Source organism: Cucumis melo, chromosome 7 (genome assembly GCF_025177605.1).
Source record: "Cucumis melo cultivar AY chromosome 7, USDA_Cmelo_AY_1.0, whole genome shotgun sequence".
NCBI lineage: Eukaryota > Viridiplantae > Streptophyta > Magnoliopsida > Cucurbitales > Cucurbitaceae > Cucumis > Cucumis melo.
In genome coordinates, this window is record NC_066863.1 from 27,146,130 (window position 1) to 27,161,007 (window position 14,878).

General features: G+C 28.2%; 2 protein-coding genes across 2 annotated transcripts; one reads left to right on the forward strand and one right to left on the reverse strand.

The window, feature by feature from the left end:
- Positions 1-1,022: 1,022 nt before the first annotated feature.
- On the reverse strand, positions 1,023-2,781 carry LOC103494516 (salutaridinol 7-O-acetyltransferase-like). The gene is given in 3 exon segments (NM_001328460.1): positions 1,023-2,541; positions 2,544-2,554; positions 2,556-2,781. Coding segments are annotated over 3 exon segments (1,437 nt in total). The 5' UTR covers positions 2,620-2,781; the 3' UTR covers positions 1,023-1,179.
- An 8,132-nt stretch (positions 2,782-10,913) lies between these two features.
- LOC103494517 (stemmadenine O-acetyltransferase-like) lies at positions 10,914-14,103 on the forward strand. The gene is made up of 2 exons (XM_008455727.3): positions 10,914-12,016; positions 13,296-14,103. Exons 1-2 carry the CDS (start codon positions 11,158-11,160, stop codon positions 13,862-13,864), a joined length of 1,428 nt encoding a protein of 475 aa, XP_008453949.2. The 5' UTR covers positions 10,914-11,157; the 3' UTR covers positions 13,865-14,103.
- Positions 14,104-14,878: the final 775 nt, after the last annotated feature.

Below are 14,878 nucleotides of genomic sequence, written 5' to 3' on the forward strand. Positions count from 1 at the left end.
TAAAAACAAATTATATATGCTTTGGTATAGGGATTTAGTGTTTTCTTAATTACATTTTTATTTCCATTAAAGTTTTAATTATTTCATCGATTTATAGACCCTATAAGTATATTTGTGTATATATATATATATATATATATATATATATATATATTTATGTATACATTTTTATTTGTTTAAATTAATTCTTCTGTAAGAATAAAGTATCGATTAGGTTCGTAGATAGGGTTGATAAAGAGACAAATAATATTGTCATTTACGTATATATCGTCTTTTATTTTTAAATAAGGAGGTGTCAACTAATTTAAGCGTCTGAGTGCGTTCTAATCCTTCAATTCTATTATTTCTTTGAAGAATAAAATTTTATTAAAACAAAGTAGGAGAATTAGCAAACTATAATCGTAATTGAGTCTTAAATTCCACCAACAATTTTTTTTTTTTGAGTTTCATCTGTATTTTATATGTATGTAACGTAAATAAAACATGACCCCAAATTTACTTCACAAATTAATTGCAAGCATTAAATATTTAATTAATTGTTGGGATTTCAATTTTTATATCGATCTTAAGCCTTTGCTTTTAAAATAAGAAAAAGGATAAATAAATTAGTTAAAATTAAATAACTATTTAAAAATTTAATTTTAAATGGTTGCTTATTTCAAAGCAAATTAAATGAAGTAGTTTTTATTTTCAAGATAATAATAAAAAAAATACAATCTATTTACGTTCTAGGAAAAAAAAAACCTACAAAAACTATTTAAACTTGATTTTGTAAATTTTAAATTTTAAATTGATATTTAAAAATATAGAGGTAATTATTGAAATTTGGAATGAAAAACTTATCTAAGAATGTTTTTTTAGATATATAAATAAGTAGTAAAGTTTTATGGTAACTTTGGACTTTTGATATTTTATATACGTAAACGTAATACATGAATCGATAAAATAAAATGTTGTTTTTCAATATAGTAAATTGAACTAATTTAGTAATATAGTAAAGTTTACTATCCATCAACTATAGGTAGCAATAGACATTAATAGATGATTATCTAACGTCTATCTTTATTCGTTAATTACGATAACATTTTGATAGTTTACCTCTCCTGATTCCAACCATCCTATTACCTTTGAATAACTCAAAGATCAAGAATTTTTGGAGACATCATCACACTTGAGACATCATATTAATTTATTGGAGAAAATCTCATCAGCAGTTTTCTGATTATGGGGCAAATTTATACTTGGATTCAGCAATGCAAACTCAAGAAATTGTGGAATTTGTTCTAAAAGTTGCATTTCTTTTTCATCTAAGAGAATCCATGCCTCTGTTGATCCATCATCCAATACATTATCTACCAAAACAATAATGTTTCCCATCATTTCATTTGGGTCCCCAGCAATGGCAGACCATAAAGGTTTTCCCCAGCCAAAGTCAACTTCATTCAACTTCAAATTTTTCCAACTTGTGAAAAAGTAATAATTTGAGATTGGCCACTTATTTATCTCACCAACCAACTTCATAACACCATTTCTTCTTTCTTTATCACCTCCCATAATCAACTCTTTTATATAATCTTTATTGATCTTTTTAAATGATTGTCTCAATAAACTTACCAATTTACTCAGCTCCAAACCCTCAAATTCTTCATTCCTTGTGGTTGAAAAATGATGAGCAACTGTGCCCCACATAATGTTTCCTAAAGAAACTTCACCCAATGATGGTTCTAACATCTTTCTGATGTTTACAACATGAGACAAAGTTGATGGCCTTTGAGAATCACCATCATCGGCAACTTTCATGAGATATTTCCAAATAAAGCATGTTAGTGTTTCAACACATGTTGGATTTGGTATATCACAGGATTTTGCTTTAGCTTTAAGGTCTAATATCGCTTCTGATCGGAACACGAATCTTTGAAAACGACGTTTACGATTGAAAATACTCGACGGGGGTACAACTGCTTTATCATTATTGATCAGACTTTGATGAAAAGGCAACAAATTGGTTTGTGGAAAGAGGGAAGAGAATGATTTATAGTCAACACATACCATATTATTATTTGGAGATGAATGATCAAGAGATAACAATTCTCTATTGGTAGTGGCCCATGATCTTAGAAAACAGCAGAAAGTAGCTGCATCAATGAGCTTGTGCAATAGACAAAGAGAGATTGCAATACCACCACATTCGAAAATGTTGGCTTGAACAACAATTTGAGGATATTCTTCAATTGGTTTAGTGTTACACAACAAAGAACATGGAAGGAGTTTTGTTAAAACCTCATTGTTTGGTTCTTTGAGGATGTCAAACATGTTGGAGTTTATGGTTGCTTCCATAAACACAGCTCCTTTGTCATTACAATGGATGGATTTGCCGATGATTCTTCCTGCCAATAAGTAAAAACGACTAAGAGTTTTTGATAAAGAAGTTTTTAGGGTAGCAATTGCTTTGTTATGATCTTGGTGTTGATAACTTTTTTTCATGGGGTAGAAAAGTAAAAGTGGAATATAAAGCATTGGAGACAATTGATCAAGCAGTGAAAGTTGAAGGGTTTGAAGGTGAGGGGGAGTTGGGGAAGAAGGTATAATAGTTTCTTTTGACAAGACTTTAACCTCCATTTTTCGTATAATCTTGTCGTAAAACAAACACTCTATATCTATCTATATATATACACACACATGCATATTTATACTCTTGAATTTTGACCAAATATAAGAAAATTGATAATTGTCTTCGAAGAAAAAATTAAGAAAATAATGGACTCCAAACATAATAAAAATATTTAATGACCTATAATAGAATATATTTCCTGTATAATGTAACGTCTTAAAAATTAAGAAAAATTAAGTAAATTTTAAGTTTAATTATCTTAATTTCTATTTATTTATGTTAAATTTATTGTATGCTATTTTGAATTATCTGACTATAAAGTTAATTTATCTATGTGTTTATTTAATTAGGTTGAGGAGTTTTAAGTTTCTTTTATATAGATATATATATACATATATATATATATAAAAATAATTATTGTAGAAAAATAATTAATTAGTTGAAATATTATTATTATTTTATAAATTGAACGTTGGAGGGTGTGCCAACTAAAAAGAAAACCCATTATCTTCTTTCTCATCAACTCTAACCGCTGCGTACTGTCCTCTGTGACCGTCCGTCTCTCGCCACCGATCAACACCGTCTGTCATCGATCGCTGCTCCTCCACAGACTAAGTGCCGGCAGCCGTCGCACGTATCGTTCCAAGATTTCCCGAGCGGGTCCTATCTTTCGCGCAAGCCGACGCTCTTTGTTTTCAATCCGAGCCGCCAAGCTTTCTCTTCCGCGCGCCCGAGCCGGTCTCCTCCTCTGTGCAAAGTGCGTCTTCGTCCAGCCGTTTTCAGTCTCCCCAAGTTTCCGAGCCGGTTCCTCTCTTTGTCCGCGTCGAGCGCCCTGCACCAGCTCCGTGAGCCGAGCTACCTAGCCATCAAACTGCCCTTTCTTTCAGCAATTTGAGCAATTTTGGTGAGTTTTTCTTTATGGGTTTTGGGCATACCATAATTTTTGGACTCTAAATAAGTTAGGATTTAACTTGGAGGTTTTCATAGGTTCAATTCTAAATCACTGAATGTGTTTACTCAAGCTTTTCAATACTATTCAGATTGTCGTAAACTTGATTACATTCTACTCTAAAAGAAACTCTTTGTTGGATTAAAGATAGGGTGTTTCATTTCAAGACGAGTAAAACTCGTAATACATATGTATTCAAATCTTCTATCTTTGTTGTACTGAAAATGAAAAGTATGTCATCTAAAATTTTTACAACAAGAGAAATAATTTATTTATTTTATTGAGACACGATATTCCCATATCTCTACACATATCTTTTTAAATTGAGTATACTTATTTGTCAACATAAGATTTTATCTTAAATCTAATTAAGGATAAGTATAAACGGATTTGATATGAAATCTTGATTGACAAGTAAATTTATTGGGAGGAGAAGAAAAGAAAAGTTACCACCCACGTTTCAATTACGGAACACTCAATAAAATATAATTAAGACGGGAAATTTCAATGGAAATTAAATGAGATAGGTGTAAAGCTGGCCTACCATTCTCATTAATCTTAATTATAACTACACTCTATAATCATAGTTATTTCAAAAGCAAACATTATTAGTTAAGAGTATCATAATTTCCCCCAATTTCATATAGTTTGTTGAGTTAAATTTAAAAGACATGTTTTTTCTTCTCTTTAATTGTTAGGTTATCTATAATTAGGGTTTAGACATTCTTTATGACATGGTAGAAAGAGAGATTATACAATGGTCTCGATAATATTACCATTTTTTATTATTTCTTTCTTCTTCATCATATTTTTCAAAAATTTATGTGTTTGATAACGTTAGATGTTTTTTAAAAAATAAATAAGTAAAAACTAATTTTTGTTTTGTTTTGTTTTTTTTAGTTGTTGGTTCTTGTGTTAGTATTTGTTTTTCTAATGTTTTCTTTTATTTTATAAATTATTTATGTAAAGTAAAAAAATATATCTATAACATGCATTAAAATAATTAAATTATCAAATGCAAATAAGTCTTGATGACAAATTAACTAGTAAGTTGTCTTTTATTACAAGAGTTGAAAACTCTTTCGAAATATATATATGTGAGGAAATTGATTGGAGGTTACTAATGGTGTTTGTTCGGATCTTTAAACATTATTGATTAAAATGTTGGGCAAAATGTTTTCTTTTTTCCCACGTGAGACGAACAAAAATCGTTGACACATTTCCGTGCACATATGGCTTCTTTAGCTGACCGTATACATCGTCTATTTTATTCTCTCCTTGTTTTGAATGGTTTATTTCCTGTACTTTTGGATGTTGTTTTGTTGTTTGATTGACATGTATATGTATGTATATATGTTTGTATGTACATAGTAAACATGTATATGTATATAGTATACACATACATATATGTATATTACATTTTGGAGTAATTTTCTAAAATTGGCTCCTTTTTAAAAAAATATTTCTCAAAATTTAATAATAAGATAATTTTAGATTTAATTATCTTAACTTTATTTAACTATAATAAAATTTTGGATCTTAATTATAGGTAAGGGAAGGAAAGTTAGTTTTTGGTTTTATAGAAATTAGAATTAATTAAATAATTGTTGGGATAAATATTTAATCAATCAGTAGATTTCACTTATTGATATTACTAAGAATTAATTTAAGCTGTGTGGCATTGGATTTAATAGAATTTGTGTATTTTTAAAAAGTTATGGTTAATTATATATATATATATATATAGAATTTAAGTTACGAAAGGTAAAAATAATTATATCGATATAAAATATAATTATTGGAGAGAGAGAGAATTATTTTTCTTGGAAAAGAAAAGTGATATGGTGGAATGAATAAAGGAAAGAGAAGATTGAGTTTTATTATATATAAAAGGGAAAAATATATACGAAAATGGGAAATAATATTAATATTTATTATTACTAATTATCTATAATTAAATGATCCTTGAACGACGTGCCAAAATTCAAACCATCTGCTTCTTCTTCATGTTGAGCAAACCCTAGCTGCCAGCCTCCTATCAGTTGTTGCCGCGGCACGTCTCTCTGCAAAGCTCCGACCATTGAAGCTCCCACGTTAAAGTTTGCTTAAAGGTGCCAAAGATTATTAGTCTTGGGACTTCGCCAAAACGTATAATCTTCAAAATTTATTTGGTTTAATTTCTAGCCACAAAATAATGATAATAATACCACCACCACCAACAACAACAACAACTCGCACCTGATTTTCTACCCAACAAGGTTTCTCTTGAATTACTAGAAATATATTAGAATTAATAGGTTAGGCTTGTGCATTCATCTACCTAGGTTTCATTTAACAACTATTTAATTTTCTTTTTTTTTTTGGTTAATTGTGTATATATGGTATTCATCCCACCTAAAATTAAATATAATAGCTATTCTAAATAAAATAAAAAAACTAATTGCAAATATGACATAATTAACTTCTTTTAATACATCACTAATCGAGGTCTCTTTTTATCGATAGGCTTCAACTATACATGACATACGTCACTAGAACGTCGATAAAAAATGTTTCTCTATGAAGTTGGGTATTTGTCATTTTAGGTCAACATATTACAATTTTTTCATGATTGAAATCTATTATATATGAATTTATATGATAAACTTATAAAGTCTACATGAATGAGAATAATTTAAATTGTTTAAATTCGTTAGGAAGATGCCGCATATTAACAATGATATATAGAAGTACATAATAGGTATATAAAATTTATCCGATTATAACATATTTCATATATCTAGAATAGATATCATAACATGTTATTATTTTAATGTCTTGGAAATGCTAAAAAAAATCGTATCCAACTATATTAGTTCTTCGTCTTTTTTACAAAGCATTCAATATTCAAATGAAAATTGCTAAACTAAAAAGCACAATATAACATGTGCATCATCTAAGAAAACATACAAAACTATAACCAATTTCTTGCCTAACATTTTCTAAAACATTAACAATGTCGTAGATATATCCCTTGCCCATCAATACCTATAAAACGTAAGTCACAAAAATTCATCCAATTAATAATCAAAGTAAGAATTTCCCCCTTTTGTAATATACAAAATAAAATCACAATATTAACGATCTTCACCCACTTACAACCCCTATTTTAGCTAAGAATTTTCGGATAAGTTAACAAAGCATTAAATTGAATAATTATTAGTTTTGATTTTCAAACAACGTAACTTGCAAACTTTAACATTTCAATCAGGAATTTAAAAGAAATTAGGGTTTTAATTCTATTATTTTATAAGTTGTGATTAAATAACTCAACTTTCATCCATTTTAATATTGGTCGTGTGATTGAAGTTAATTTAGCCATTTATCGATGACTTCCAATTTTTCATCTTTCTCTATCCCCTTTTTTAATGTTTCCTATCTCAAACATGCACAATATTTCTTAACTCCAATAATGTATTAACTCTATATTTTACAACTTCGACTCGCTAACTTCAAATCACGTATAAAATATCAATAATTAACTCAAACTATAATATCGATCATTTAAGTCCAATATTTTTATGTTAATCAACAGGGTGTAAGAGACGTATATGATTGTGCAAATGTCACTCTTTACAAATCCATTTGAAAGTCTTCAATGTTATATATTAATAGCGTATGGTTCCATTCGTGATTAATATTACTTTAATTAAAATCAAATGAAATCATAGAGCTGACTTTTAATGGTGTGTGTGATCATTTGATTTTTTATTTTTCCAGAAAAAAAAAGGAAAAGAAAAAGAAAAACCTCATATTATGGAAATATTTTAAGAAACAAAGATAAGTTTTTGTTTTCAGAACATAGATAAAATAAAGTGGCACACTTTATTTGTTGTTAATTGTTGTAATAAGAATGAATCGAGCTTTCTTATGTTAAATTTGTCTTTAAATTTTTAGGTCAAATTTAAGATAGTATCAGAATAGGTGACCTATAAAGTTTAAAATAAGACGTATGATATATCATTAAATTTGTCTATCGCTTCTCAAGTACTTAAACTTGTAAGTGAATCGATAATGTAAAACTATAAACATATTAATTTCTTTTAATTTTATTTATTCTTCTTTTTTCGCTTTTGTTTATTTTTAATTTTTTTTATTTTTAGTGACATTTTAAAATATAACAAAAATGAATCAAAATATTTACAAAATATAGCTCCGATTTTCTTCCAAAAACACATGGGATTTTAAATATCACTCGTACTTTTTACTCTCCCCTCTAAATTTGCTACTATTCATGAGTTATGAAATGTCCATTTTTTGTTGTTAAATAACGATCAATTTTTACCAATTATAAAAACTAAAAAAAAACATGTGTAACTCAAGTTAATATATTCTAATATGGTTTTATATATTAGTTATAAAAGTCTATCACTCACATGTACTTTTATTATTGATAAACTAATAAACACCGGTGATAAAAAGGTCTATTATCATTGATAGTGTACTATCAATAGTACACTATTATATTTCTTAGATATATAGAGTCGTTACTATTCATATAAAAATATTATTGATGATTAGCATACTATCGTTATGGTTTGTGTTGAAATGCCCTTTAATCTATCTGTATAGCTTCAAATACATCAAGTACGAGGTCTTGCTACATAAACTTTGTAGCCTAAGAGAGGTATTATCTAATTTTCTAATTTGTATCATTCTTTTTAATACAATATATATTTTTCATCTAACTTCGTAAACGTAGTTAACACATTATCAATGCATAAACCACATAAACTTCTAAGTCGATATTTCTCTACTTTCATGTTTTTGTTACGTTGTTTTATCTATAGATTAAATTTCATTATGTTTTATAATTTTTTGATACCTCTTTATATAATAGAATAAAGAGCTCCAAGTGGTGTGAAATAAATGGAAGGGTAAAATTTGGATGCTTAATTAATTACAAGTTAATACAGAGATATCAAAAAGATTTTGGTTGAATTACACACACAATTCTAAATAAGTTAAAAGAATTTGATTCAAACCCATAAACTATATATATATCTTTCTCAATAGTACCATACATTTTATCAAATGTGCCCTATGAAGTTATGAGTCAAGTATTGTTGATGTCAAAATTTGGGTAGATTAGTAAAACTAATACAAATGACTTTCATATAATAAATTTGTAATTTTGGGATGAACGAAGATGAAAAGATATGTGTAATATCCCAAGTTTAATGAAAATTATAATTAGCTAGTAATGTTCGATCACTATTTTTCATCACCATCATAATTAGTTTTAAATTTCCACTTCACACAAGTGTTTTTAAATAATTAATAGACATGTTTGGATGGAATTATACTCTAAAATCTCGTAGTTAATTAGTTTTTAGAATAGTAATTCATCATTTTAAATATGAAATAATTATTTTACGTATATAAATTTGGATTTATATTTGTTTTTTTTTTTTGGGGGGGTTTGTTTGCTGTAAAAACGTGAGGTTTAGAGTAAAGTATTAGAAAGAACATCTCCTCCTCCTGAGTCCTGAGTATGACATATAAAGGAATCCATTTTTCTCGTTTAATATAATGGGTAGCAATCAATCAAATAGAGTTGAAAAGGACCATTCTCTTCTCTTATACGTATTCTTCAAAGAGAACAAATTTTTATTTTTGTCTTGGCTATTAAATAATTAATGGTGAGGTCTAAATTGAAAGCAGTACAAATGTGTGTTGAATATGCATGATATATAAAAGGGATGATTTTCCTCGTTTATAATCAACTCCAGAAAAGTTAATAATGGTTTAATTTCAATCAGAAGAACAAGAATAACAATAATTTTTTCTCCTTTTGTATGTATTATATGTAAATATATGTGTAATTCAGAGAACACATGCACGTTTTTCTTAATTTTCCTCTTTCCTATATATTTTATGAGTAAAGTATTAGGTGACCCCTATTCAGGTTTTTACACGTCTGTTTGTACACAACACACATGCAACACTCCTCTACCACAAAAAACACACACTTGACCTTTATCTTCTCAATTGTCCACATCCTCAATTTTGGACGATGCTTCTATTCACTACTTTTTTTGACCTTTTATTTCTCTTCTTTATTTTTCTATAATCAAATTCTCATGTCTATACTTTTTCCAATTATCTTCTTCTTACAAGGGGGTGGTCAGGGTTGATCTTTTCAGTGGTTTGAAAAGTAAAATGGGTTATTTCGGTCATCTAAATATTAGTCGACAATGTCACGTCATTGTATGAAAATAGGTTGGATTCTTTAATTTTCTCTTCAAAACGTTATACCTGTGGTGTTGAGAGTACGTAAGTACATGATAATCACGTGAATCCACTTATCTCTTATGTCTTTATGTATCGATGTATCATTTTGACTATGTCATCTAATCTCAAGTTTCATATATATCTTCTAAAAAAATCTATCAGACACATAAAAACCAAAATAACACAACTATTAGAAAAAAAACAACTAAAGTAGCGGATTAAGAAATAAAATAGAAAAGATTAAAAAGTTCAAAGTTTTTAAAAATTATATAAAATTAAATATATATTCGTATTTGATATTAAGAAATCACATGTCTATATATATAAAATTAAAAACATTATATAGGTGAACATGTTTGTTCTCCTATCAAAAATCTCAGTTAAGCATGTGGGAAGAGTATAAAAATTTCATAGGCTGTTGGTGCAGTAGCTATTTATAATTAGCTTCTTGGGCTTTTCTCTAGCCCCTGCTATCAATAATATTTTAGCGTTTTGTTCGGTCTTAGACTTCTATTGGAAGCCCTAAGTCTCTGACTTTTGCCGTTCTCTTAAAAAAAAATTATTCTTCTCACGACACAAAAAATTTGATACTATAAATATAGAAAATTGAGTCTGACTTTGGTTTTAGATTGTCCTTAGCTACAAAAATTTTGAACTTGTGTGTTAATTTTTATCCTATCTCCTTTTTATATTCTTTTATTAAGAGTCGGAAAGAAAAAGCAAGTGGTACAAAAGTTCTAAGAGTTCGTATACTCTCTTAATTAATTAGAAGTAGGAAAAGAAAACTATACATTTGGTTTATTTCTTGTATGTCATTGGAGTACTTTTTCACATAAATGACTTCTTGATCAGTTTTTCCTAGGTTTTGTAAGAAGTGACGTTGAACTATCTTTTACTTATTTCTATTGAGATTTTTCAATAATAATATATGTATATGTATTTAAATAAAAATGCTAAGTTATACTTCTTTAATAAAAGAAAAAATAGGGGTCAACACGACGACCCTCCTACAATGGTTGTAGTTTTAGTGGTTCGAAACTTTCTATTAAACTAAAAACAAAACAATAATAAAATCATATTATTCTTTTGTTTTAATAGGTTTTTTTAAGTACAACTTGGGTGGAGGAAATTGAATCCGGGACTTTTTTGTTAAGTTAAGATCATGTTGGCAAAATCATATTATTCACATCTCTATCTCACACATTTCCTCTTCTAGATCTATATATATTTTGAAGTATGTGGGTGCATAACATCATCTATAGAGAGTGCACAAAGTTCCCTATATAATTTGAAGGAATCAAAACAGAAGAAGAAGAAGAAGATCATGGAAGCAGTAGTGCAAATTGTGTCAAGAGAAATCATCAAGCCAGCACCCAATTGTAGAACAAAGTTTAAGGAATATGATCAAAAAACCTTCAAACTTTCATTCATGGATATACTGTCTCCTGAGTGTTACATTCCCATCACTTTCTTCTACCCCAATACTCATTATTTCGACAACAAAGAAGAAACAAGTCGTAGATTGAAATTTAGTCTCTCAAAAACATTGGCACAATTCCCAATTCTTGCTACAAGAATCAAAGAAAACCTTATCCATTATTCCTTTGATGATGATGATGATGATATTATTGGTGCTCTCTTTGTAGAAGCCAACGTCAAAATGAGCATGGATGAATTTCTGAAGTCCCCAAATCTCAATTTGCTTAAAACATTCCTTCCATTTCCATTCATTCCAAACCAAGAAGAGAAAGCTATGCAAATCGGTGTTCAAGTAAATTTTTTTACTTGTGGTGGGATTGGAATTGGGGTTTCTTTGTTGCATACACTTATTGATGGAACAACAATGAGTAGTTTCATTAAGTGTTGGGCTAAATTTTGTGAAGAAGAAGATGATGATCATGAAGGGAAATACTCCTGTGGTGGTGATTATAGTTTAACTTGTTCACTTTTTCCATACAGAGAAGTTTCAAATGGGTTTCGTTTGATATCATCAGAAACTCCATTTGTAGTGGAGAAAGGAAAAAGGAGCACTACAAGAAGATTTGTTTTTGATGAAATGGCAATATTAAAACTAAAAGATAAAGCTAAATCTACAAGCGCTTGTAATCCAACAACTGTTGAAGTTGCTACTTGCTTCATATGGAAATATGCCATGAAAGCTGCCTCAAGATGTAAATCATTTGGTAAGTTTAAATTTTTCTTCCTCCAATTATAATTTCATGTTTTATTTGATATAATTAGAATGAAGAAGATTTGAGTTTGACAAACTAAACTTTAGCAGTAGATTATTTTTTTTTAAAAAAAAAACTTTAAATCTAAACTTGTTCTTTAATTTAGCATATTTAAAAGAAAAATGTTTTTCACAAATAATACTCCGCTGGGTGAAAATTTTCTCTAAGTCTTGAGTTTCAAAAAGTTTGGTTTAGCAAAAATTTCATATCTATCATTATTCTATTAGTATCTATTAGAGATATTGATAGACACTAATAAAAGCGAAAGAATGTAAAATTTTCCTATATTTTGTAAATATTTTTCACAATTTGTTATTTACAACAATTTTTCTTATTACCATTTCATAAAAACTATTCTTTTTTAGTTTTCAAATTTTGGCTTGACCTTCTAAACATTAATAGAAAATGTATAACAAAAACATAGAAACTTATGAGAATGAGTAGTTTATACACGTTAATTAGAAAAAGAATCAAATAATTCTTAAGAGTGCGTTTAGATTATCTATGAAATAATGTTTTTTTTGAAATGTTTTTCAAGAATATATTTTCTTTTAAACTTTTTTAAAATGAAATTTAAAATAATTTAAACATTTATATGTTCGGTTAGTTCTTTTCATAAGTGTTTATATGCATAATTTTCTCAAAATTTGGTTCTAATTGTTTTCTTTAAAATTGATTACTTCTCGATCTCATTTTTAAAAATATATTTTGAAAAGTTACCGAACACCTCAATTTTTTTAAATTGATTTCTTTTTCAAATTTAAACACTTTAAAAGGTAATCTAAACACACCATGGGTGAATTTTTAAAATTTAAAATCAAACCTTTGTTGAGTAATAATGTTTTATGTTTTTCATCCTTTTTTTTTTAATCTCACTTATCTATCTCTTTTCTTAATTTATAATGAAGATAGAAATATGTTTGAATTGTTTGTTTTTTTAATTTTTATTCTTAATTTTTAACCAAATCCAAAATGATTTTAATTTTAAATTTTTTTATTATACTAAAAAAATATTTTACTATATTTGTAAATATTTTCGATAGTTTTATTATTTAAAATGGTTTTCTTTCAAAAAAACTATAAAAAAATGAAAAAGAAAAATAATAACACAACTCGAATATTTTTACATTGAAAACTTTACAAAAGCCGTAGAATATTGAATGGATAACATTTTGCATACTATATTATCTTTTCACACTAAAGATAAGACCATATTTTGTGATCTTAACAGAAAAGAAACTAGAAGGCCCATGCTTTGCCAATTCAGACTGCTTGCAGTCAGTTTTGGTTCATACAGTGAACATGAGGAAAAGAATAATGCACCCACCACTATCAGAAAACAACATCGGCAACCTTTTCTGGAGGAGTTGTGCATATTTCAAATCATTTTCAAACAAAGACATAGATTTGGCTGATCTACAAATCACAGTTAGACAATCAATATCTGAGGTCAACAATAACAATTTCTTTCAACAAGCAATAGCATCCCAATGTACTACTCTTTTGAGTTCCTTACGACGATTACATCGACTTTACGCCATGTGTTCCGAGTCTTATTTGTTTACGAGTTGGCGTAACATGGGTTTCAACGGAGTGGATTTTGGATGGGGAAAGCCTTTGTGGGTTGCTGGCGGAGGAAATGTATTTGACTCTATTACAAGAAACTTGGTTATTTTGATGGATACAATGGTGGGGAATGGAGTTGAAGCATGGGTTGTGTTGGATGATGAGACGATGAAGTTGTTGGAAAATGACTGTGAGTTTCTCGAGTTTGCTTCACCAAACCCGAGTATCTGTTAGAGACAAGGATGTATGAAGATCAATACTCTCCACATTATCTTTATAATGATATTATATGAAATATTTTCGTTGTTTTATGTAGTTAGTGTGAGATTTGATCGTTTATCATGTATTGTCGTGTTTGTCCATGGTGGTTGGAATCAATTAATTAGAATTTATGTTTCAAATAAAGTGTTGTAATTTCTAGTCACCACTATGATGCTTATACTATGGCTTTGAATTAGAAGACTTTTCTTTGAGTCTTGGATTTTTATTTTGTACTCATAAAGCTGTGTCTTTCTATGTTTGTTATGCATAACTCCTTCATTTGTTTTTTTTTTTTTTTAAATGAATGCATAAGATGATGATGCTAAGAATGTGTCGAGCTATTGTTGAGTTGTTCTATTACATCTTTTGCAGTATGTTGTTAAAAAAAGTTAGCATATTTTCAATCCTATAATCTCGTACTTTGTTTCACATTTTTTAAATCTAAACCTTGCAAGAACTTAACATTAATTTACCTTTGGAAGTACTTTGGAAACCAAACCTTTAAAATTATCTAGCTAGTACTTTGGAAACTTTAGCTTTGAAAACGACCAGTTATAAATTATTTAATACTATTGGGAGGTCACCTTCCAAAATTTTTGTCATTTAACAAAAAGTTATCTGGAAAAAATTTGGGTGCATCTGGATGGACCATCTCATGTGCTTTCTATATCTCTACCATATACCATACAAAATAAAGTAAAAAAATTTATATGTGATAGAGAAATGAGAGAAGCACGTAATTAGATTAGATACACATAATCGTTGTTCTTCTAAGAATATCCACAAACAAGAAACAAAATAAATAGTGAACGTTGAATTGAGATAAAAATTGACATTGCTTGATGTCAGACATTTTACTTTTCTTTTTCTCTTTCCATTTTCTTTTTTTCACTTAAGTTTCAAGGCTCAACAATATTGGAAACAATTGATGTTTTGTTTGATAATAAATTAACTTCATCTTTTGACAATTTCCTTTTGAAACTAAAA